We start from the raw sequence: 26,331 nt of genomic DNA on the forward strand, positions 1-26,331 counted from the left end.
TGTGGGACTCCCTCCCCTCCCTCAGTCTCCAAACTGTGGGACTCCCTCCCCTCCCTCAGTCTCCAAACTGTGGGACACCCTCCGCTCCCTCAGTCTCCAAACTGTGGGACTCCCTCCCCTCCCTCAGTCTCCAAACTGTGGGACTCACTCCCCTCCCTCCGTCTCCAAACTGTGGGACTCCCTCCCCTCCCTCAGTCTCCAAACTGTGGGACTCCCTCCCCCCCCTCAGTCTCCAAACTGTGGGACTCCCTCCCCTCCCTCAGTCTCCAAACTGCGGGACTCCCTCCCCTCCCTCAGTCTCCAAACTGTGGGACTCCCTCCCCTCCCTCAGTCTCCAAACTGTGGGACTCCCTCCCCTCCCTCAGTCTCCAAACTGTGGGACTCGCTCCCCTCCCTCAGTCTCCAAACTGTGGGACTCCCTCCCCTCCCTCAGTCTCCAAACTGTGGGACTCCCTCCCCTCCCTCAGTCTCCAAACTGTGGGACTCCCTCCCCTCCCTCAGTCTCCAAACTGTGGGACTCCCTCCCCTCCCTCAGTTGCCAAACTGTGGGACTCCCTCCCCTCCCTCCGTCTCCAAACTCTGGGACTCCCTCCTCTCCATCAGCCTCACTTTGAACTCTTGGCGTCACCATTTCTTCATGGTACCATGTTGCCTACTTTCAAGACTAGCACCATCGAGCTTGCCTCACATCAGGAGGGAGGGGGAGAATCAGAGGGAGAGTCGATTCAACCTTGTGGGGTGGCCGGAGGGATTGTGGGGAGGGGGGGCAGGTGGCAGCTTCAGGTTAGCATCGATGGGGACATTTCGCCCGACCTCTGACTCTGGTCCAACGTGCGTTCTGAAGGCCAATCATCAGCAGTGTCTCTCCAAGATGGTCCACCACCATCTAGGGGCCATCTCATCATCTCTCTTTGTGTCAGTGTTCCTTCTCAAGGTCAGCCATGAGCTTAACCATCAGCAGTGTCTCTGCGAGATGGTGCATCGGCATCCAGGGACATCTCACCATCTCTCTGTGGGCCAACGTTCCTTCTCAAGGTCAACCATGAGCCAGTGTCTCTCCGAGATGGTCCCTCAACATCCAGGGATATCTCACCATGTCTCTCTGGGCCAATGGTCCTTCTCAGGGTCAACCATGAGCCAGTGTCTCTCCGAGAAGGTCCCTCCCCATCCAGGGGCATCTCACCATCTCTCTGTAGGCCAACGTTCCTTCTCGAGGTCAGCCATCAGCATTGACTCTCCAGGGGACATCTCACCACATGTCTCCGGGCCAATGTTCCTTCTCAAGGTCAACCGTGAGCCAGTGTCTCTCCGAGAAGATCCCTCAGCATCCAGGGATATCTCACCATGTCTCTCTGGGTCAATGGTCCTTCTCAGGGTCAACCATGAGCCAGTGTCTCTCCGAGAAGGTCCCTCACCATCCAGGGACATCTCACCATCTCTCTGTGGGCCAACATTCCTTCTCAAGATCAACCATGACTTTCCGAGAAGCTCCCTCACCATCCAGGGATATCTCACCATGTCTCTCTGGGCCAATGGTCCTTTTCAGGGACAACCATGAGCCAGTGTCTCTCCGAGAAGGTCCCTCACCATCCAGGGACATCTCAACATCTCTCTGTGGACCAACGTTCCTTCTCGCGGTCCCCGTCAACCATCAACAGCGGCTCTCCGAGAAGATCCCAGGCCCCCCGTCTCCCCCGCCGCGCCCCAGGGGCGTGTGTTCCGAGCTGGGCTCGTCAGATTCGGGGCCTGTCCCTGCTCCGACCCCCGCCGGCCGATAGCCGCGAGGCTGGGCCGTCCCGCCGCTGCCAGCTGTCCGGCCGTTGCTCCACATGTTTCGCTGCTCTTCCAGGAGACTCGCGCCCAACCTCCACCGCTGCCATTTCCTCTTCAGCTCGGACTGGACCTGCCCGCCGGAACAGAGAGAGAGAGAGAGAGAGAGAGGGATGGCGGTAAAGGAAATATTACTCAAATCTACTTTATTCCAAAGGGGCAAGAGGAACATTGGTGGATTAGTTAAAGGGGAAGTTGACACATCAGAGATGTATTCCTGGACGATCATAGAATCATAGAAAGTTAGAGCACGGAAGGAGGCCGTTTCGGCCCATCGTGTCCGCGCCGGCCAACAAAGAGCGATCCAGCCTAATCCCACTTCCCAACTCTTGCTCCGTAGCCCTGCAGGTTACAGCATCCCAAGTGCACATCCAAGTACTTTTTAAATGTGGTTAGGGTTCCTGCCTCTACCACCCTTTCAGGCAGTGAGTTCCAGACCCCCACAACCCTCTGGGTGAAGACATTTCCCCTCAAATCCCCTCTAAACCTTCCCCCAATTACTTTAAATCTCTGCTCCCCTGGTTTTTGACCCCTCTGCTAAGGGAAATAGGCCCTTTCTATCCACTCTATCTAGGCCCCTCATAACTTTATACACCTCAATAAGGTCTCCCCTCAGCCTCCTCTGTTCCAAGGAAAACAGACCCAGCCTATCCAGTCTTTCCTCATAGCTAAGATTCTCTACACCCGGCAACATCCTTGTAAATCTCCTCTGTACCCTCTCTAGCGCAATCACATCCTTCCTGTAATGTGGTGACCAGAACTGCACGCAGTACTCTAGCTGAGGCCTAACTAGTGTTTTATACAGTTGAAGCATAAACCCCTCCTGCTCTTGTATTCTATGCCACGGCTAATAAAGGCAAGCATTCCGTATGCCTTCTTAACCACCTTATCTACCTGTCCTGCTACCTTCAGGGATCTGTGGACATGCACTGGTACCATTCTGGTCAATCTCCTCTTAACCATCTCTGCTCTAAGGAGAACAACCCCAGCTTCTCCAGTCTATCCACGTAACTGAAGTCCCTCATCCCTGGAACCATTCTGGTCAATCTCCTCTGCACCCTCTCTAAGGCCTTCACATCCTTTCTAAAGTGTGGTGCCCAGAATTGAACACAATGGGGATACGTTGGAGGCGGGGCTGCTGCTTGTCGGGTTGCAGGCCCGCCTCCATCGACTTGTGGCCCACCCACGCTACTTTCCCTTGACTGACCTTGTTACGCCCGCCCAGCGGGCTTAGCAGGCCAATTAAGGGAAAGCCGGTGACAGAGAACGTCAGCGTGTGACGTTTCATCTGTCAAACATTTTTGACAGACGAATTGTCATCATTTGACAGCTCTGTGAAGCGGTCAAACACTGACATCCTCCGTAGTTTGATGAGTTCTTGAATTCAAGACTCATCAATCCTCTTTATTTAGCAGAAATTAGATGGTTGTTGCATTGGAGAATGCAGCGGCCATCTGTCACCTCCGCCGGTGAGATGCGAGACTCTCCGCATCCCCAACTGTTGAAGCCTGCGGGCAGAAACAAAGGTAAGTGAACATTTTCTAACTCTTTCCACTCACCTCACATACTCACCTCTGCACACTTGCACCCATCACTTACCTTCACAGCGCACCTTTGCACCCCGCAGACCCCCGGCTCGCCTCGGTGACCCTGGCGGGGTTTCCCGACGTCGGGAAGCCCGGGCCGCTGGTGGAAAAATGGGGATAATCCTCTTAACTGCCTGTTAACTACCCGTTGACAGGCAGGTAAGTGGCTGTAAGCCCCTTCCCGCCTCCAGGAGACGGGACCCGGCGCGGGTCGGCTACCCGCCTCCTGGGAAGATGGCATGGAGGCGGGTTGGGGCCGGGATGGGCACCCGCCCCCAGATTCTGCCATTTTCCCGGAAGTCCCGCCTCCCCAGGGCTGGCAAGGTCGCGCCCTATAGTCCAGCTGGGACCGAACCAGTGTTTTATAAAGATTTAGCATAACTTCCTTGCTTTTATGCCTCTATTAAGAAAGCCCAGGATACCGTGTGCTTTTTAACAGTCTTCTCAACATGTCCTGCCACCTTCGATGATTTGTGTACCTATACCCCCAGGTCTCTCTGTTCCTGCAACCGCTTTAGGATTGTACCATTCAGTTTATATTGCCTCTCCTCAATCTTCCTATCACTTCACACTTCTCTGCGTTAAACGTCATCTGCCACCTGCCTGCCCATTTCACCAGTCTGCCTACATCCTCCTGAAGTCTGTTACTATCCTGAGAGGGTTCGAGTACAAGAACAAGGATGTCTTGCTGCAGTTGTGCAGGGCCTTGGTGAGACCACACCTTGAGTATTGTGGGCAGTTTTGGTCGCCTTATCTGAGGAAGGATGTTCTTGCCATGGAGGGAGTGCAGCGAAGATTCACCAGGCTGATACCTGGGATGGCAGGAATGACGTATGAGGAGAGATTGTGTCGATTGGGCTTGTACTCGCTGGAGTTTAGAAGAATGAGAGGGGATCTCGTTGAAACTTATAAAATTCTAAATAGGACTAGACAGACTAGATGCAGGAAGGATGTTCCCGATGGCGGGGGAGTCCAGAACCAGGGGTCACAGTCTAAGGATAAGGGGTAAGCCATTTAGGACTGAGATGAGGAGGAATTTCTTCACCCAGAGAGTGGTGAACCTGTGGAATTCTCTACCACAGAAGGCAGTGGAGGCCAATTCATTAAATATATTCAAGAACGAGTTGGATATATTTCTTGAGGCTAAAGGGATCAAGGGATATGGGGAGAAAGCAGGGACAGGGTACTGAATTTGGATGATCAGCCATGATCTCATTGAATGGCGGAGCAGGCTCGAGGGGCCAAATAGAAACATAGAAGATAGGAGCAGGAGTCGGCCATTCGGCCCCTCGAGCCTGCTCCGCCATTCAATGAGATCATGGCTGATCATCCAAATTCAGTACCCTGTCCCTGCCTTCTCCCCATATCCCTTGATCCCTTTGGCCTTAAGAAATATATCTAACTCCTTCTTGAATATATTTAATGAATTGGCCTCCACTGCCTTCTGTGGTAGAGAATTCAACAGGTTCACCACTCTCTGGGTGAAGAAATTCCTCCTCATTTCTGTCCTAAATGGTTTACCCCTTATCCTTAGACTGTGACCCCTGGTTCTGGACTCCCCGGCCATCGGGAACATCCTTCCTGCATCTAGTCTGTCTAGTCTTGTTAGAATTTTATAAGTTTCAAAGAGATCCCCTCTCATTCTTCTAAACTCCAGCGAGTATAAGCCCAATCGACCCAATCTCTCCTCATACGTCATTCCTGCCATCCCAGGTATCAGCCTGGTGAATCTTCGCTGCACTCCCTCCATGGCAAGAACATCCTTCCTCAGATAAGGCGACCAAAACTGCACACAATGCTCAAGGTGCGGTCTCACCAAGGCCCTGTACAACTGCAGCAAGACATCCTTGTTCCTGTACTCGAACCCTCTCGCTACGAAGGCCAACATACCATTTGCCTTCTTAACCGCCTGCTGCACCTGCATGCTTACCATCAGCGACTGGTGCACAAGGACACCCAGGTCTCGTTGCACTTCCCCTTCTCCCAATCTATTGCCATTCAGATAATAATCTGCCTTCCTGTTTTTGACACCAAAGTGGATAACCTCGCATTTATCCACGTTATATTGCATCTGCCATGCATCTGCACAATCACCCAACCTGTCCAAATTGTACTGGAGTTTCTCTGCATCCTCCTCACAGCACACACGCCCACCCAGCTTTGTGTCGTCTGCAAACTTGGAGATATTACATCTAGTTCCCTCGTCTAGATCGTTAATACTCTCTGCTTTCTCTCCCTTGGCCAATTTCAAATTCATATGAGATGTCAAGGCCTTAGAAAGGGTGCAGAGGAGGTTGCTCAGGAATGTTACCAGGGATGAGGGACTTCAGTGACGAGGTGAGGTTGGAAAAAGCTCTCGTTGGAACAGAGAAGGCGAAGAGGTGACCGAATCGAGATTTTTCAAGGTGATGAGAGGTTCTGATGGAGCAGAGAGAGAAAATTGACTCCCTCTGTCGAGTGGATCAATAACCAAAGGTCATCGATTCAAAATCATTGGGAAAAGATCTGGAGGGGAGATGAGGGGAGATTTCTTTCACTCCGGGAGTTGCGGGGTTCTGGATTGCACGAGAGGTGGTGGAAGCTGATCCCATCAATAATTTGAAAAGGGAGTTGGACGGGTGCTTGAGGACGAGGAGCTCACAGGGTTACGGACAAAGAGCAGGGGGATGTGGGACTGAACACGGCCGCTCTTTCAAAGAGCCATCACAGGCACGACGGGCCGAATGGCCTCCTCCTGTGCTGTACGTTTCCGCCATTCTGTGATGTTCCACCCTTCTCTGCGTTAAACTGCATCTGCCATGCGTCTGCCCAGTTCACCAGTCTGTCCACCTCCTCCAGAAGTGATGTTACGTTGAACTCACCTCCGTATTGACAAAGCAGTAGAGGATCGCGACAAGGAGCCCCTGTGAAACAGACGGAAGAGAGCAGGAGAAAGTGTGTTATTTCATGTCAATTGGAGATACATGTACCGAAAAGTCACCAGTAATTAGAGAAAGGAGTCACACATTGACGTAAGGAAACTACTGGGCACTTGGTCGAAGTGTTAAACAAAGCTTTAATCAACTGTCTAGTTGTGTCCTTCACTAGTTCCTGTTAAAGAATGCCCTGAGCAAGCTGGGCCCGTGCCCGAGTATTTATACTCTCCCTGGACAGCGCCACCCGCAGGCCGCTCAGTATTATTTCATAAGGATAAGTCTTTCATGAATGACTGATTCATGTCACACATTACATGTGGCGTAGTGGTTAGCACTGTTGCCTCACAGCGCCAGGGACCCGGGTTCGAATCCGGCCTCGGGTGACTGTCTGTGTGGAGTTTGCACATTCTCCCCGTGTTTGCGTGGGTTTCCTCCGGGTGCTCCGGTTTCCTCCCACAGTCCAAAGATGTGCGGGTTAGGATGATTGGCTATGATAAATTGACCCTTAGTGTTAGGGGGATTAAATACGTGGGGTTACGGGGATCGGGTGGGATATGTGTCGGTGCAGGCTCGATGGGCCGAAATGGCCTCTATCTGCACTGTGGGGTTTCTGTGATTACATAGAATATACGGCAGAGAAATAGACCGTTTGGCCCAACCAGTCCATGCCGGTGTTTATGCCCCACACGAGCCTCCTCCCATCCTTCCTCATCTCACCCTATCTGCGTAACCCTCTATTCCCTTCTCCCTCATGTCCTTATCGAGCTTCCCCTTAAATGCGTCTCTGCTATTCGCCTTAGCCACTCCCTGTGGTCGCGCGTTCCACATTCTCACCACTCTCTGGGTAAAGAAGTTTCTCCTCAATTCCCGATTGGATTTGTTGGTGACTGTCTTATGTTGATGGCCCCTAGTTATGCTCTTCCCCACAAGTGGAAACACTCTCTGTGCGTCTAGTCTATCAAAACCTTTCATCCTTTTAAAAGACCTCTATTGGGTCACAACATTTATCAATGTTTGCGCAGGTCTGTTCCGTGAAGGGAGTGTGTTTGGTCCAAGTTCGCCACTCAGTCCCCGCTATCAGAGAGTGAGGAGCCCTTTATCGACCTCCAGATGGGTCTGGTCTTGAATCCCCAGGTCTCCGAGGGGTGAGAGGTCAGGCTCTGACCCCCCATGGGATACGCCCGTCCCTAGTTGCCCGTGAGAAGGTGGTGGTGAGCCGCCTTCTTGAACCGCTGCAGTCCGTGTGGTGAAGGTGCTCCCACAGTGCCGTTAGGGAGGGAGTTCCAGGATTTTGACCCAGTGACGACGAAGGAACGGCCGATATATTTCCAAGTCAGGATGGTGTGTGTGACTTGGAGGGGAACTTGGAGGTGGTGGTGTTCCCGTGCGCCTGCTGCCCTTGTCCTTCTAGGTGGAAGAGGTCGCGGGTTTGGGAGGTGCTGCCGAAGAAGCCTTGGCGAGTTGCTGCAGTGCATCTTGTAGATGGTGCACACTGCAGCCACGGTGCGCCGGTGGTGGAGGGAGTGAATGTTTAAGGTGGTGGATGGGGTGCTGATCAAGAAGGGCTGCTTTGTCCTGGATGGTGTCGAGCTGGTTGAGTGTTGTTGGAGCTGCACTCATCCAGGCAAGTGGAGAGTATTCCATCACACTCCTGACTTGTGCCTTGTAGATGGTGGAAAGGCTTTGGGGAAGTCATGAGGTGAGACACTCGCCGCAGAATACCCAGCCTCTGACCTGCTCTTGTAGCCACAGTATTTATGTGGCTGGTCCAGTTCAGTTTCTGGTCAATGGTGACCCCCCAGGATGTTGATGGTGGGGGTTTCGGCGATGGTAATGCTGTTGAATGTCAAGGCGCGGTGGTTCAACTCTCGCTTACATAAGAACATGAGAACATAAGAAGTAGGAGCAGGAGTAGGCCATACGGCCCCTCGGGCCTGCTCCGCCATTCAATAGGATCATGGCTGATCCGAACCTAGACTCACGTCCACTTCCCTGCCCTCTCCCCGTAACCCTTAATTCCCTTATCAGCTAGGAAACTGTCTATCTCCGTTTGAAATTTATTTAATGTCGCAGCTTCCACAGCTCTCTGAGGTAGCAAATTCCATAGATTTACTACCCTCTGGGTGAAGAAGTTTCTCCTCATCTCAGTTTTGCAACGGCAGCCCCTTATTCTAAGATTATGCCCCCTAGTTCTAGTCTCACCCATCAGTGGAAACATCCTCCCCGCATCCACCCGATCAAGCCCCCTCACAATCTTATATGTTTCGATAAGATCGCCTCTCATTCTTCTGAACTCCAATGAGTAGAGGCCCAAATTACACAACCTTTCCTCATAAGTCAACCCCCTCATCTCCGGAATCAACTGAGTGAACCTTCTCTGAACTGCCTCGAGAGCAAGTATATCTTTTCTTAAATATGGAGATGGTCATTGCCTGGCACTTGTCTATACGCCATTCCCCCCCACACCCCTCCACACCCCTTTCTTACCCACGCTGTACCTGAAAGGAGTTGAGAAGGAGTTCAAAGAAGAGCTTGACCAGTCGGAGCGTGCCCTTGGCTTGCTCGTCCGTCAGCAAGGCAAACAACACCTCGTGGATTCCGAGCAAGGGGATGAGTGTGAGCGTCGACTTTGCCAACCTGGAGAGGGAGGGAGGAGATGGAGTGACCAGAAACACAACTGGACCAGCCACACAAATACTGTGGCAACAAGAGCAGGTCAGAGGCTGGGTATTCTGCGGCGAGTGTCTCACCACCTGACTCCCCAAAGCCTCTCCACCGTCTACAAGGCACAAGTCAGGAGTGCGATGGAATACTCTCCACTTGCCTGGATGGGTAGATATTAGGACAAATGACCAAAAGCTTGGTCAAAGACGTAGGTTTTAAGGAGTGTCTTAAAAGAGGAGAGAGAGGCGGAGAGGTTTAGGGAGGGAATTCCAGAGCTCAGGGCCCCAGGCAGCTGAAGGCACGGCCGCCAATGGTGCAGCGATGGGAATCGGGGATGCTCAAGAGGCCAGAATATGGAGGAGCGCAGAGATCTCTGAGGGTTGTAGGGCTGGAGGAGGTTACAGAGATAGGGAGGGGGCGAGGGGCCATGGAGGGATTTGAAGAGGAGGATGAGAATTGTAGGGCTGGAGGAGGTTACAGAGATAGGGAGGGGGCGAGGGCCATGGAGGGATTTGAACAGGAGGATGAGAATTGTAGGGCTGGAGGAGGTTACAGAGATAGAGAGGGGGCGAGGGCCATGGAGGGATTTGAACAGGAGGATGAGAATTGTAGGGCTGGAGGAGGTTACAGAGATAGAGAGGGGGCGAGGGGCCATGGAGGGATTTGAACAGGAGGATGAGAATTGTAGGGGCTGGAGGAGGTTACAGAGATAGGGAGGGGGCGAGGGCCATAGAGGGATTCGAACACGATGATGAGAATTGTAGGGGCTGGAGGAGGTTACAGAGATAGGGAGGGGGCGAGGGGCCATGGAGGGATTTGAACAGGAGGATGAGAATTGTAGGGGCTGGAGGAGGTTACAGAGATAGGGAGGGGGGCGAGGGGCCATGGAGGGATTTGAACAGGAGGATGAGAATTGTAGGGGCTGGAGGAGGTTACAGAGATAGAGAGGGGGCGAGGGGCCATGGAGGGATTTGAACAGGAGGATGAGAATTGTAGGGGCTGGAGGAGGTTACAGAGATAGGGAGGGGGTGAGGGCCATGGAGGGATTCGAACACGATGATGAGAATTGTAGGGGCTGGAGGAGGTTACAGAGATAGGGAGGGGCGAGGGCCATAGAGGGATTTGAACAGGAGGATGAGAATTGTAGAGCTGGAGGAGGTTACAGAGATAGGGAGGGGGCGAGGGCCATGGAGGGATTTGAACAGGAGGATGAGAATTGTAGGGGCTGGAGAAGGTTACAGAGATAGGGAGGGGGCGAGGGCCATGGAGATATTTGAACAGGAGGATGAGAATTGTAGGGCTGGAGGAGGTTACAGAGATAGGGAGGAGGAAGAGGGCCATGGAGGGATTTGAACACGAGGATGAGAATTGTAGGGGCTGCAGGAGGTTACAGAGATAGGGAGGGGCGAGGGCCATGGAGGGATTTGAACAGGAGGATGAGAATTGTAGAGCTGGAGGAGGTTACAGAGATAGGGAGGGGGCGAGGGCCATGGAGGGATTTGAACAGGGGGATGAGAATTGCAGGGGCTGGAGGAGGTTACAGAGATAGAGAGGGGGCGAGGGCCATGGAGGGATTTGAACAGGAGGATGAGAATTGTAGGGCTGGAGGAGGTTACAGAGATAGAGAGGGGGCGAGGGATATGGAGGGATTTGAACAGGAGGATGAGAATTGTAGGGGCTGGAGGAGGTTACAGAGATAGGGAGGGGCGAGGGCCATGGAGGGATTTGAACAGGAGGATGAGAATTGTAGAGCTGGAGGAGGTTACAGAGATAGGGAGGGGGCGAGGGCCATGGAGGGATTTGAACAGGAGGATGAGAATTGTAGGGGCTGGAGGAGGTTACAGAGATAGAGAGGGGGCGAGGGCCATGGAGGGATTTTAACAGGAGGATGAGAATTGTCGGGCTGGAGGAGGTTACAGAGATAGGGAGGGGGCGAGGGGCCATGGAGGGATTTGAACAGGAGGATGAGAATTGTAGGGGCTGGAGGAGGTTACAGAGATAGGGAGGGGGTCGAGGGACCATGGAGGGATTTGAACAGGAGGATGTGAATTGTAGGGGCTGGAGGAGGTTACAGAGATAGGGAGGGGGGCGAGGGCCATGGAGGGATTTGAACAGGAGAATGAAAATTGTAGGGCAGGAGGAGGTTACAGAGATAGGGAGGGGGCGAGGGGCCATGGAGGGATTTGAACAGGAGGATGAGAATTGTAGGGCTGGAGGAGGTTACAGAGATAGGGAGGGGGCGAGGGGCCATGGAGGGATTTGAACAGGAGGATGAGAATTGTAGGGCTGAAGGAGGTTACAGAGATAGGGAGGGTGCGAGGGCCAGGGAGGGATTTGAACAGGAGGATTAGAATTGTAGGGCTGGAGGAGGTTACAGAGATAGGGAGGGGGCGAGGGGCCATGGAGGGATTTGAACAGGAGGATGAGAATTGTAGAGCTGGAGGAGGTTACAGAGATAGGGAGGGGGCGAGGGCCATGGAGGGATTTGAACAGGAGGATGAGAATTGTAGGGGCCGGAGGAGGTTACAGAGATAGAGAGGGGGCGAGGGCCATGGAGGGATTTGAACAGGAGGATGAGAATTGTAGGGCTGGAGGAGGTTACAGAGATAGAGAGGGGGCGAGGGCCATGGAGGGATTTGAACAGGAGGATGAGAATTGTAGGGGCTGGAGGAGGTTACAGAGATAGGGAGGGGCGAGGGCCATGGAGGGATTTGAACAGGAGGATGAGAATTGTAGAGCTGGAGGAGGTTACAGAGATAGGGAGGGGGCGAGGGCCATGGAGGGATTTGAACAGGAGGATGAGAATTGTAGGGGCTGGAGGAGGTTACAGAGATAGAGAGGGGGCGAGGGCCATGGAGGGATTTGAACAGGAGGATGAGAATTGTCGGGCTGGAGGAGGTTACAGAGATAGGGAGGGGGCGAGGGGCCATGGAGGGATTTGAACAGGAGGATGAGAATTGTAGGGGCTGGAGGAGGTTACAGAGATAGGGAGGGGGCGAGGGCCATGGATGGATTTGAACAGGAGGATGTGAATTGTAGGGGCTGGAGGAGGTTACAGAGATAGGGAGGGGGGCGAGGGCCATGGAGGGATTTGAACAGGAGGATGAGAATTGTAGGGCTGGAGGAGGTTACAGAGATAGGGAGGGGGCGAGGGGCCATGGAGGGATTTGAACAGGAGGATGAGAATTGTAGGGGCTGGAGGAGGTTACAGAGATAGGGAGGGGGCGAGGGCCATGGAGGGATTTGAACAGGAGGATGTGAATTGTAGGAGCTGGAGGAGGTTACAGAGATAGGGAGGGGGCGAGGGCCATGGGGGGATTTGAACAGGAGGATGTGAATTGTAGGAGCTGGAGGAGGTTACAGAGATAGGGAGGGGGTGAGGGGCCATGGAGGGATTTGAACAGGAGGATGAGAACAGGAATTGGAGAGAGGGACAGAGAAGGGGTAGGGGTGGGTGGAGAGGAACAGAGAAGGTGTACAGGGATGGGAGAGGGAATCAGGAGCAAGGTAACGTCATGTGTTAAGTGTCAGGGCTGTGAGCAATAGATGAGAATAGTTAATCGCGTGGACCTGTCGTGGACCTTCCTGAACGGGACAGAGGGGAACCCAGACGGTGATCAGGAAGGGCTGGGACAGCAGAGGGGGAGGTTTCGATGGACCGAATGGCCTGCTGCGTTCCTTCCCTCGATCGCATGTCGGAGGGGACCTACCTGAATTTGTAATCCGTGGTCCGCATCTGATTGGCTCGCATCTTAGACACCAGCATTTTGACAATTCTGATGAAAATGAGAAAGTTAACCTGGAGGTAGAGAAACACGACAATATTTGATTACTCCATCCAATCCCCAGCCTCCTGGAAGTCCTGACCCCATCACTGGGTCATCTCATGCTACGCATCACGCACAGAAACACGCACAGCGCATGTTGGCCCCAGGACACTGGGGAGAAGTTCCCCCCCTGCTCTTCTTCCAATAGCGGCCGCGGGATCTTTCACGTTCCACCCGAGAGGGCAGACGGGGCCTCGGCTTAACGTTTCATCCAAAAGACGGCAGTGCAGCGCTCCCTCAGTCCTGACACCGGGGAGTGTGGGCCTGGATTATGGGGCTCAAGTCCTAGAGTATATACATCTACCTCCGACAGTGCAGTGCTCCCTCAGTCCTGGCACCGGGGAGCGTGGGCCTGGATTATGGGGCTCGAGTCCTAGAGTATATACATCTACCTCCGACAGTGCAGCGCTCCCTCAGTCCTGGCACCGGGGAGCGTGGGCCTGGATTATGGGGCTCGAGTCCTAGAGTATATACATCTACCTCCGACAGTGCAGCGCTCCCTCAGTACTGGCACCAGGGAGTGTGGGCCTGGATTATGGGGCTCGAGTCCTAGAGTATATACATCTACCTCCGACAGTGCAGCGTTCCCTCAGTACTGGCACCGGGGAGTGTGGGCCTGGATTATAGAGCTCGAGTCCTAGAGTATATACATCTACCTCCGACAGTGCAGCGCTCCCTCAGTACTGGCACCGGGGAGTGTGGGCCTGGATTATGGGGCTCGAGTCCTAGAGTATATACATCTACCTCCGACAGTGCAGCGCTCCCTCAGTACTGGCACCGGGGAGTGTGGGCCTGGATTATGGGGCTTGAGTCCTAGAGTATATACATCTACCTCCGACAGTGCAGCGCTCCCTCAGTACTGGCACCGGGGAGTGTGGGCCTGGATTATGGGGCTCGAGTCCTAGAGTATATACATCTACCTCCGACAGTGCAGCGCTCCCTCAGTACTGGCACCGGGGAGTGTGGGCCTGGATTATGGGGCTCGAGTCCTAGACTATATACATCTACCTCCAACAGTGCAGTGCTCCCTCAGTACTGGCACCGGATAGTGTGGGCCTGGATTATGGGGCTCGAGTCCTAGACTATATACATCTACCTCCAACAGTGCAGTGCTCCCTCAGTACTGGCACCGGGGAGTGTGGGCCTGGATTATGGGGCTCGAGTCCTAGAGTATATACATCTACCTCCGACAGTGCAGCGCTCCCTCAGTACTGGCACCGGGGAGTGTGGGCCTGGATTATGCGGCTCGAGTCCTAGAGTATATACATCTACCTCCGACAGTGCAGCGCTCCCTCATTCCTGGCACCGGGGAGTGTGGGCCTGGATTATGGAGCTCGAGTCCTAGAGTATATACATCTACCTCCGACAGTGCAGCGCTCCCTCAGTACTGGCACCAGGGAGTGTGGGCCTGGATTATGGAGCTCGAGTCCTAGAGTACATACATCTACCTCCGACAGTGCAGCGCTCCCTCAGTACTGGCACCAGGGAGTGTGGGCCTGGATTATGGAGCTCGAGTCCTAGAGTATATACATCTACCTCTGACAGTGCTGCACTCCCTCAGTACTGGCACCGGGGAGTGCGGGCCTGGATTATGGAGCTCGAGTCCTAGAGTATATACATCTACCTCCGACAGTGCAGCGCTCCCTCAGTACTGGCACCGGGGAGTGTGGGCCTGGATTATGGGGCTCGAGTCCTAGAGTATATACATCTACCTCCGACAGTGCAGCGCTCCCTCAGTACTGGCACCGGGGAGTGTGGGCCTGGATTATGGGGCTCGAGTCCTAGAATATATACATCTACCTCCGACAGTGCAGCACTCCCTCAGTACTGGCACCAGGGAGTGTGGGCCTGGATTATGGGGCTCGAGTCCTAGAATATATACATCTACCTCCGACAGTGCAGCGCTCCCTCAGTACTGGCACCGGGGAGTGTGGGCCTGGATTATGGGGCTCAAGTCCCTGGAGAGTGGGCTCGACCCCACGACCTTTTTAGTCAGAGGGGAGCCAGTGAGAGAACATGACCAAAAAAAATGCAATTCACTTACCAAGATTGCGAATAAAATGGGAGTGCGAATGATCCACCAAAACGCCATGTTCTGATTCTGCACCCAGCACCTGTGTGAGATGGGAGGCAACAAGCCCAACCATTACAGAGAATTACATCAAACCTACAGCACAGGAACAGGCCATCGGCCCAACTGGTCCATGGCGGTGTTTAGACTCCACACCAACCTCCTCTCACCCATCCCCTCATCTCCGTCCCCTTCTCCAGTCCCTGTAACCCTTCTCTGTCCCTCTCCACGTAACTGAAGTCCCTCATCCCTGGTCCCATTCTGGTCAATCTCCCCTTAACCTTCTCTGCTCTAAGGAGAACAACCCCAGATTCTCCAGTCTCTTCACATCACTGAAGTCCCTCATCCCCGGTACCATTCTGGTCAATCTCCCCTTAACCTTCTCTGCTCTAAGGAGAACAATCCCAGCTTCTCCAGTCTCTCCACATCACTGAAGTCCCTCATCCCCGGTACCATTCTGGTCAATCTCCCCTTAACCTTCTCTGCTCTAAGGAGAACAACCCCAGCTTCTCCAGTCTCTCCACATCACTGAAGTCCCTCATCCATATTACCATTCTAGCAAACCCCTCCATGGCCCTCACCCCCTCCCTATCTCTGTAACCTCCTCCAGCCCCTACAATTCTCATCCTCCTGTTCAAATCCCTCCATGGCCCTCGCCCCCTCCCTATCTCTGTAACCTCCTCCAGCCCCTACAATTCTCATCCTCCTGTTCAAATCCCTCCATGGCCCTCGCCCCCTCCCTATCTCTGTAACCTCCTCCAGCCCCTACAATTCTCATCCTCCTGTTCAAATCCCTCCATGGCCCTCGCCCCCTCCCTATCTCTGTAACCTCCTCCAGCCCCTACAATTCTCATCCTCCTGTTCAAATCTCTCCATGGCCCTCGCCCCCCTCCCTATCTCTGTAACCTCCTCCAACCCCTACATTCCCATCCTCCTGTTCAAATACCTCCATGGCCCTCGCCCCCTCCCTATCTCTGTAACCTCCTCCAGCCCCTACAATTCTCATCCTCCTGTTCAAATCCCTCCATGGCCCTCGCCCCCTCCCTATCTCTGTAACCTCCTCCAGCCCTACAATTCTCATCCTCCTGTTCAAATCTCTCCATGGCCCTCGCCCCCTCTCTATCTCTGTAACCTCCTCCAGCCCCTACATTCCCATCCTCCTGTTCAAATACCTCCATGGCCCTCGCCCCCACCCTATCTCTGTAACCTCCTCCAGCCCCTACAATTCTCATCCTCCTGTTCAAATCCCTCCATGGCCTTCACCCCTTCTTACCTCTGTAACCACCTCCAGCCCCTACAATTCTCATCCTCCTGTTCAAATCCCTCCATGGCCCTCGCCCCCTCCCTATCTCTGTAACCTCCTCCAGCCCCTACAATTCTCATCCTCCTGTTCAAATCCCTCCATGGCCCTCGCCCCCTCCCTATCTCTGTAACCTCCTCCAGCCTCTACAATTCTCATCCTCCTGTTCAAATCCCTCCATGGCCCTCGCCCCCTCCCTATCTCTGTAACGTCCTCCAGCTCTACAATTCTCATCCTCATGTTCAAATCCCACCATGGCCCTCGCCCGCTCCCTATCTCTGTAACCTCCTCCAGCCCCTACAATTCTCATCCTCCTGTTCAAATCCCTCCATGGCCCTCGCCCCCTCCCTATCTCTGTAACCTCCAGCCCCTACAATTCTCATCCTCCTGTTCAAATCCCTCCATGGCCCTCGCCCCCTCCCTATCTCTGTAACCACCTCCAGCCCCTACAATTCTCATCCTCCTGTTCAAATCCCTCCATGGCCCTCACCCCCTCCCTATCTCTGTAACCTCCTCCAGTCCCTACAACCCCCTGAGATCTCTGCGTTCCTCCAATTCTGCCCTCTTGAGCATCCCTGATTTCCATCGCTCTGTAGCGGTCCCACGGGTTGTCCTATACACTGAGATACATAATTCCCTTTAACTTACCTTTTGGGGCCGTTGCCCTTTTAACTTACCTGTTGGGGCCATTGCCCCTTTAAGACGCGTCCTTGCGTGCTGACGTCACGTACGACGTGACGTGCATGCGGCGGCTGCCGGCCCGACTCGGCCTTCCAGGACGGCCGCTGGCACAGCCCAGCCTTGCGTCTTCGGCCGCAACGACCAGCCGACGGGAGCGACGCGATCTTCCGCTCCCGCGGCAAGCACCGGCACAGCCCGGCTTACGGCGACATCGGCCAGCAGGCGGGAGCGGAGTGATTCTCCGCTCCCGCGGCAAGTACCGGCACAGCCCGGCCTAGCAACCTCGGCCTTAAAGGCCAGTCTTCATACCGGGAGACGCGCTGACGCAACGACGCGATCACGTGACGCCCAAAGCGCGGGGACACACAGCAGAGCGTGATGACGTCATCACGCTCTCCGCAGTGCTGCTACAGTCAGTCCTCGTGGAGTCCCCGCTGGGACAAGGCCTATACCACCGTGCTCCTACAGTCAGCCATCTTACCTGATGTAATTAGCCTGTTCTTGTAAATAAATAACTTGTTAATAGTTCGTCGAAGTCAAACTCTCTTATTTAGTGGCGATCAACTTCAACCGCTACATTGGTGACCCAACGACGTGAGTACGGAAGCTCATCAATTCCAACACTACAATTGATGACCCCGTATCCGTGAACGATTTTCACGGTAGCAACGCATAGCCTGAACCTCGTCTTCCCACAAGACGACCGACGAACAACCACGGAACAGCAACCGCCTCACTCCGCCAAAGGCGACCCCGTCTTTGCGAACGTATTCGCAAGGTAAGCGCAGCCTGGAGCAGATCCCGTTTGACACGGACAAAACTCAACCGGACCCCGTTTTTTTTTTTGTGAACAATTTTCACAAAAGAAGCACGCCATGGAAGCACCAGCCGTTTTGCTGTCGCTACCGCAATCCAGGGAGCCACAGTCTCCCTCGTACTTTATACCGGTAGAAGCCCCATTCGACGAGAACATCGATGCGGCGCCGACCACGCACTTGCTCACGGTCCCCGTACTCGTCTTTCCTACCGCCACACGGATCGTCCGCCTCTACGTCCACAGCGACTGCAAGTATACATCTCTCCAAGCGCAGGGTACAGCATGTTCGGGCCCACAAGATCGGAGCGCGCCCCGCGGGGATTCCACGAGGACTCACCCCCGCAAAACACGAGGACGCACTCCTCGCGCACGAGGACCCATCCCTCGCGAACCACGAGAACCCATCTCTCGTGAACACCGACGACTCCTTCTCCGCCGACGACGCACCAGCCCTTCAGCCTGCTGGTTGTGTTACCTACTACACGATTCAGCTTGAACAAAAAGCGTGCCGCCCTCCCGGCTGTTTTCTCCTAAATCTACAACTGTTACAAGTGTTGCCACCCTCCAGGCAGAGTTAACCCCTCCTGAAAGCAACAACAACCTGGACCGTTGCCGCCCTTTCTCCAGTTTTCCCTTTTAACAAATGCAAATGTCTATTGAAGCTGTATACATCGAGGACGGGTCCAACGGGCATCCTGCGGCCGCGATCAACACGTGGAAGTTGCTCTGATCACAGATCAACACAGCAACTCTTCACCCTCCGTTCTGTTAATGTCGTAGCATTATGGCACGCGCTGTTCCGTGCGTTCCAGCCTCCTGAAGGTTTCGCTCACCAGTCAACGGAGACATCGCCCGCATCCGCCCAATCTGCCCGTCACTCTGATAAGGCCTGCTGTTTCGCACGTCTCTATGGTCCTTCGCCTGACGGATACGTTTTATTCGCCACGACGCGTGTAAGGATCCGCTCACGAGCAGCATCTTCATACCTCGCCTACCAAGTCGAGACAGCACGACCGTCGTGACCACCAGTTCGTCAGACCATCTCATCCTTGGACTTTCGTTAAAGCGAATTCTGGGGGGGCCCATGTGGCAGTACCACCGGTTGTCCCTTACATATAGATATATATACATAATTCCCTTTAACTTACCTTATGTATGTATAACTTACCTGTTGGGGCTGTTGCCCCTTTAACTTACCTGTTGGGCTGTTGCCCCTTTAAGAGGCGACCTAACGCGCTGACGTCACGCATCACGTGATGCACGCACGCCGGCCCGACTCCGTCTTCCAAGACGGCCGCTGGCACAGCCCGGCCTACCGCGACTTCGGCCGCATCGGCCAGCTGACGGGAGCGACGCGATTTTCCGCCCCCGGGGCAAGCACCGGCACATCCCGGCCTCGCGACCTCGGCCTCAACGGCCAGCCTCCGTACCGGGAGACGCGCTGACTCAACGACGCGGTCACGCAACGCCACAAGCGCGGGCAAACGCGGCGACGCGATCACGTGACGTCCAAAGCGCGGGAACACACAGCAGAGCGTGATGACGTCATCACGCTCTCCGCAGTGCTCCTACAGTTAGTCTTCGTGGAGTCCCCGCTGGGACAAGACCTATACTACCGTGCTCCTACAGTCAGCCATCTTACCTGCAATCTTACCTGATGTAATTAGTCTGTTCTTGTAAATAAATAACTTGTTAATAGTTCGTCGAAGTCAAACTCTCTTATTTAGTGGTGATCAACATCAACCGCTACAGCTCCACCATTGGCGGCCGTGCCTTCAGCTGCCTGGGGCCCTGAGCTCTGGAATTCCCTCCCTAAACCTCTCCGCCTCTCTCTCCTCCTTTAAGACGCTCCTTAAAACCGACCTCTTTGTCCCAGCTTTTGGTCGCCTGTCCTAATATCTCCTTATGTGGCTCGGGGTCAGCTTGTGTTTGATAGTGCTGCGAATTGCCATGGGCCCTCTTACTATGTTAAAGGCGCTATGTAAATGCAAGTTGTCGTGGTTGTAAGGTCATGTAACGTTAAGTTGTACAATGTTGCACAAGAACATTGTTGATCACTGGACTGTGTGCACATAGGACTCTTGTACCTCAACCTTAACTTATAAATTATAACTCATTTGTACATTTCACACTGCATTTTAATTTATATTTATTTGTTTATATATAAATATATATATTATACTTATACTACTATATACTTATCATATTACATTACTACAGGTAGACTATCCTTTATCCGAAAACCTCGGGACCAGCCGTGTTTCGGGTTTCGGAAAATTTCGGATTTCGGAAGGTATTTTATAAGACTGGGAAATTTGTCGGGGGTGGGTCGGCGGGGGGTCGGGGGTGGGGGTCGTCGGGGGTCGGGGTCGGCAGGGGGGTCGGCGGGAGTCGGGGGGGGTCCGCGGGAGTCGGTGTCGGCGGGGGTCCGCGGGGGGATCGGCGGGGGTCGGGGTCGGCGGGGGGGTCGTCGGCGGGGGTCGGGGTCGTGCACCACTCTGGTCATGTCGTGCGCACGACTTACGCTGAACGAAAAAACCTTCGGTTTTTAGAGGGTTTCGGTTTTCGGAAGTTCGGATAAAAGGTAGTCTACCTGTATTACTTCCAGTGGTAATAGAGGCTTTTTTGCACTATTCATCATATCCTGCAACTTGGACTGTTATTGCTATACTTTCTGCTTATTTGCTTATTGTTTCTATATTTATACTTGTTTTTACTTTTTGCTTTTTATATTTTATATACTTATATTGTGGGAGTGGGGGGTAAGCATTCCATTGTACTAGTTACATATGGCAATAAAATGATCTTGAATCCTGAATCTTGTTATACCAGTTTCTTTTAGGTCGCTGAAGTAACTAAACTTTGTGTTTAAGCATTGCCGGCACCCGGCTACCGACCATAGAGCACATATACCAGAAACGCTGTCTACGGAGGTCACGGTCCATCATCAAAGACCCTACCCACCCCAGCCACAGTCTGTTCGCCCCTCCTGCCATCTGGGAGACGCTACAGATGCATTTGCACCCGAACGACCAGATTTAGGAACAGCTTCTTTCCCAGGGCTGTCATCCCACTGAACTCCACAAATAAACTCTAAAGCCTGCACGTCTGCCAATGCACTTTATTAGGGTTATGTTTATGTTAATGTATTACAAGCCAAATGTATGTTGAATGTTTAAATGTCTTAATCTAAATGTACACTCTCGGGAGCCGCAAGCCTACATTTCGTTGTACTGCACTTGTGCACTGAGTGCTGTTGGAGTTTTGCTAAGTGGGAGAAAAATCATTTAAGTGTATTTTGTGAATTTTAGTGTGTTAAGAAGTCAATTATTTGAAGTAAGTTTAATTTTTTAAGGGTTTTTTAAACTCTTGGGCAGTTTAAACAGGAAGTAGAATCCGGGTATAAAAGGGGAGGGGCTAGTGCAGTGCACGGAGTGCTTTGTGCATTGAGTGCTGTTGGAGTTTTGCTAAGTGGGAGAGTTCGGATAAGTGGGAGATGAGGGTGTGTTTTTTGCTCTGTTTTGTTCCCCACTCCCAGGCTTAGACAGCACTGCGGAGGCGGAGCAGCGAGACGAGTCAACCAAACAGGCTCCACAGACAGTATTCAAGGAGGAGGTTGGTTGGTTGGTTGGTTTTCTTCCTTCTCTTCTCTTTTATACCTTTAAGTTGGTAAGTCCTATTGAATAGTGGTGTGATATTATCATATATATCCGGGCAGGGTCTTCATAACTAATAATAAGAAATTAAATTAATTATATAGAATGGAGCAGGTGATGTGTTACTGTTGCGAGATGTGGGAGCTGGTGAACCCCATTGAGGCTCACGGTGATTACATCTGCGACAAGTGTTTGCTGCTAGAGGAACTCAAGTTCCATGTTATGGAGCTTGAGACCGAGCTTCAGACACTGCGACACATCAGGGAGGGGGAGAAGTTCCTAGACTCTATGTTTCAGGAGATGGTCACACCTATGAAGTTAATTACTGCAGATGTAGTCCGTGGTCAGGGACAGTACGGTGTGACTACGAGTGAGGAAGGTACAGGGATCCAGGATGTAGTGTTGAAGGAGACGCAGCCCTTGTTCTTGTCCAGCAGGATTGAGGTTCTTACTCCCTGTGAGGGCGGGAGCGGGGACTGCAGGGAGGATGAGCAACCTGGCCACAGCACCGTGGTACAGGGGGCCATTCAAGTGGAGGGAGTAAAAAGAAATGTTGTAGTGGTAGGGGATAGTATCGTTAGGGGGATAGATAGAGTTCTTTGCAGCCGAGAGCGAGAGTCCCGAAGGCTGTGTTGCCTGCCCGGTGCCAGGGTTAAGAACATCTCTTCTGGGCTGGAAAGAAACTTGGAGTGGGAGGGGGAGGATCCAGTTGTCGTGGTCCATGTTGGTACAAACGACGTAGATAGGACAAGGAAGACGGTTCTGTTAAAGGAGTATGAGCAGCTGGGGTCAAATTAAAAAACAGAACCTCAAGGGTAATAATCTCTGGGTTATTACCTGAGCCACGAGCGAATTTGGCTAGGATAAATAAAATTAAAGAGTTAAATGCGTGGCTCAAAGACTGGTGTGGGAGAAATGGGTTTTGCTTCTTGGGACACTGGCACCAATACTGGGACAGGAGGGAGCTGTTCTGTTGGGACGGACTCCACTTGACCAGTGCTGGGACTAGAGTCCTGGCGAATCATATAACTAGGGCTGTAGAGAGGGCTTTAAACTAATTAGTGGGGGGGAGGTTTCTAGAGAGCAAATAATAGAAATGACAACAGAGAAGGTCATAGACTTAGGTAGCAGTGGGGAAATTAAAAACCAGAGCGTGTCAGGAAGGGACAGAAGGTATGCAGTAAAAAGTAAAGTACTAAAAAGGGAAAAAACAGGAACTAAGTGTTACAAAACATATTTGAAAGTTCTTTATCTGAATGCACGTAGCATTCGTAACAAAATAGACGAGTTAATGGCACAAATAACTACATATGGGTATGATCTTGTGGCCATTACAGAAACATGGCTGCAGGGTGACCATGACTGGGAATTAAACATACCAGGTTATTTAACAATCAGGAAGGACAGGCAGGAAGGGAGAAGAGGTGGGGAGGCTATGTTAATAAAGGAAGGAATCACTATAATACAGAGAAATGATATTGGGTCAAAGGAGCAGGATAGTGAAACAGTTTGGGTGGAGATAAGGAATAATAAGGGGAAAAAAACACTAGTGGGTGTAGTCTATAGGCCTCCGAACAGTTGCAACTCTGTTGGACGGAGTATTAATCAGGAAATAGTTAAGGCTTGTAATAAGGGAACAGCTATAATTATGGGGGATTTTAATTATCATATTAACTGGACAAATCAAATTGGGCAGAGCAGCCTTGAGGATGAGTTCATTCAGTGTATTAGGGATGGGTTTCTTGAGCAGTATGTAACTGAACCGACCAGGGGGCAAGCAACCTTAGATTTGGTCCTGTGTAATGAGACAGGATTAATTAAAAATGTCCTAGTAAAGGATCCCCTTGGAATGAGTGACCATAACATGGTTGAGTTCCATATTCAATTAGAGGGTGAGAAGGTTGGATCTCAAACAAGCGTGCTGAGCTTGAATAAAGGAGACTATGAAGGTATGAGAGCGGAATTAATTAGAGTGGACTGGGAAAATAGATTAAAGGGTAAGACGGTACATGACCAGTGGTGTACATTTAAGGAGTTATTTTACAACTTCCAAAAAAAATATATTCCACTGAGGAAAAAAGGGTGTAAAAGAAAAGATAGCCATCTGTGGCTAAGTAAAGTAATTAAGGATAGTATCCGACTAAAAACAAGGGCATATAAGGTAGCCAAATCTAGTGGGAGGATGGAAGATTGGGAAGTCTTTAAAAGACAGCAAAAAATAACTAAAAGATTGATTAAGAAAGGGAAGATAGATTATGAAAGTAAATTAGCAAAAAATGTAAAAACAGACAGTAAAAGTTTCTATAGTTATATAAAAAGAAAAAGGGTGGCTAAAGTAAATGTTGGTTCCTTAGAGGATGAGACCGGGAAATTAATGGTGGGAAACATGGAGATGGCAAAAACACTGAACAATTATTTTGTATCAGTCTTTACAGTAGAGGACACTAAGAATATCCCAACACTGGACAAACAGGGGGCTCTAGGGGGGGGAGGAACTAAATACGATTAAAATCACTAAGGAAGTGGTACTTGGTAAAATAATGGGACTCAAGGTGGATAAATCCCCTGGACCTGATGGCTTACATCCTAGGGTCTTGAGGGAAGTAGCGGTAGGGATTGTGGATGCATTGGTAATAATTTTCCAAAACTCACTGGACTCAGCAAAGGTCCCGGCAGATTGGAAAACTGCTAATGTAACACCCTTATTTAAAAAGGGTAGTAGGCAGAAGGCTGGAAACTATAGACCTGTTAGCCTAACATCTGTGGTTGGTAAAATGTTAGAGTCCATTATTAAGGAGACAGTAACGGGACATTTGGATAAACATAATTTAATAGGACAAAGTCAGCATGGTTTCATGAAGGGGAAGTCATGTTTGACAAATTTGCTTGAGTTTTTTGAGGAAGTAACATACAGGATGGATAAAGGGGAACCAGTGGACGTAGTGTATTTAGACTTCCAAAAGGCATTTGACAAGGTGCCACACAAAAGATTATTGCTCAAGATAAAAAATCACGGGATTGGGGGTAATATTCTGGCGTGGGTGGAGGATTGGCTCTCTAACAGAAAGCAGAGAGTTGGGATAAATGGTTCGTTCTCAGATTGGCAACCAGTAACTAGTGGTGTTCCGCAGGGGTCAGTGCTGGGTCCCCAACTCTTTACAATCTATATTAACGATTTGGAGGAGGGGACCGAGTGAAACATATCAAAGTTTGCAGATGATACAAAGATGGGACGGAAAGTAGTGAGTGAGGAGGACATAAAAAACCTGCAAAGGGACATAGACAGGCTAAGTAAGTGGGCAGAGATTTGGCAGATGGAATACAATACTGGAAAGTGTGAGGTTATGCACTTTGGCAGGAAAAATCATAGAGCAAGTTATTATCTTAATGGCAAGAAACTGGAAAGTACTGTAGTACAAAGGGATCTGGGGGTCCTGGTGCACGAAACTCAAAAAGTTAGTATGCAGGTGCAGCAAGTGGTTAAGAAGGCCAATGGAATGTTGGCTTTTATTGCTAGGGGGATGGAATATAAAAACAGGGAGGTATTGCTGCAGTTGTACAAGGTATTGGTGAGACCGCACCTGGAATACTGCATACAGTTTGGTGTCCATACTTAAGAAAAGACATACTTGCTCTCGAGTCAGTACAAAGAAGGTTCACTCGGTTAATCCCGGGGATGAGGGGGTGGTCATATGAGGAGAGGTTGAGTAGATTGGGACTCTACTCATTGGAGTTCAGAGGAATGAGAGGCGATCTTATTGAAACATATAAGATTGTGAAGGGGCTTGATCGGGTGGATGCGGTGAGGATGTTCCCAATGATGGGTGAAACTAGAACTAGGGGGCATAATCTTAAAATAAGGGGCTGCGCATTCAAAACTGAGATGAGGAGAAACTTCTTCACTCAGAGGGTGGTAGGTTTGTGGAATTTGCTGCCCCAGAAAGCTGTGGAAGCTACATCATTAAATAAATTTAAAACAGAAATAGATAGTTTCCTAGAAGTAAAGGGAATTAAGGGTTACGGGGAGCGGGCAGGAAATTGGACATGAGTCTGGGTTCGGAACGGTCATGGCCCTGTGGGTAGTGGAGTGGGCCCAGGGGCCGTGTAGCCTTGTTCTGCTCCTACTGTGTTCTAATTCTGTGTTAGATTTCAGGAGATGGTTTTATTCCTGTTCCTGGCTGGGGTGGAGATCGCCTTTACAGAAGGTAAGTACTGTAGAAAATATAGGGACAGAGTGATCTCCTGGAAGAATTTCGATCGCCTAGATGGGTCGGAGAGGAATTTCCCAGATTTTTTTCTCCCAAATTGGCCATTGGGTCTTTATCTGGTTTTTCGCCTCTCCCGGGAGATCACATGGGTTCGGGTGGATGCAGAGTGATAGAAGATTTGAGGTTAGGATCAGATCAGCCATGATCTTATTGAATGGTGGAGCAGGCTCGAGGGGCCGATTGGCCTACTCCTGCTCCTATTTCTTATGTTCTTATGTTCTTATTATGATTAAGATTAATTAACATAGGAGAGGTACTAAGGGAGAGTTGGGTTAAATATCATGAGGTCCCTACCAAGGCAATTTGGGAAAGGGATGAAGATAATAACCAGAAGAATGGAACCTTAAGTGGGGTGGTAATGGACGGGTGCCACCACAAGGGAAGGACATGGGCGTGCACACGCCCCCCCACCGAGGGAGAGACATTCGAGTGCGGATTTATGAAAACCACCAATTGCACCCTTGAGGTACACCCAAGGGGGATACACCGGACAAGGGTAGCACCGGAGGAACAGCGGGACATTTTGTGTCACCACAGCTGAACAGAAATATGAATACCAAGATCTGGCTTGTCCCATTCCCCTGCCAAACTTTAGTTTTTACCCAAAGGTAGCTACGCAGATAGGACACCAATATATACACCCACCCAGACCACAGGAAGAGAAAACCTGGACTCTTAATAATGCGGAACTTAATAACAAGGTTGGGGATTATGTC

At 51.5% G+C, this 26,331-nt stretch overlaps 1 protein-coding gene across 1 annotated transcript in view; it reads right to left on the bottom strand.

The window, feature by feature from the left end:
• Nucleotides 1–476: 476 nt before the first annotated feature.
• Nucleotides 477–26,331, bottom strand: part of LOC147084821 (glucagon receptor-like) — a 120,137-nt gene continuing 94,282 nt past the window's right edge. Inside the window, exons 15-19 of the mRNA XM_085979339.1 lie at nucleotides 14,867–14,936; nucleotides 12,706–12,794; nucleotides 8,830–8,968; nucleotides 6,278–6,319; nucleotides 477–1,903 (exon numbers count right to left, since the gene is read on the bottom strand). Coding sequence (XP_085835465.1) covers nucleotides 1,652–1,903; nucleotides 6,278–6,319; nucleotides 8,830–8,968; nucleotides 12,706–12,794; nucleotides 14,867–14,936 — 592 coding nt within the window. The 3' untranslated portion in view covers nucleotides 477–1,651. The remainder of the gene's footprint in view (nucleotides 1,904–6,277; nucleotides 6,320–8,829; nucleotides 8,969–12,705; nucleotides 12,795–14,866; nucleotides 14,937–26,331) is intronic.

This window comes from Somniosus microcephalus, unplaced genomic scaffold, assembly GCF_052327205.1.
Source record: "Somniosus microcephalus isolate GS21.2 unplaced genomic scaffold, FLI_Smic_1.0 unresolved_chr9, whole genome shotgun sequence".
Classification (NCBI taxonomy): Eukaryota; Metazoa; Chordata; class Chondrichthyes; order Squaliformes; family Somniosidae; genus Somniosus; species Somniosus microcephalus.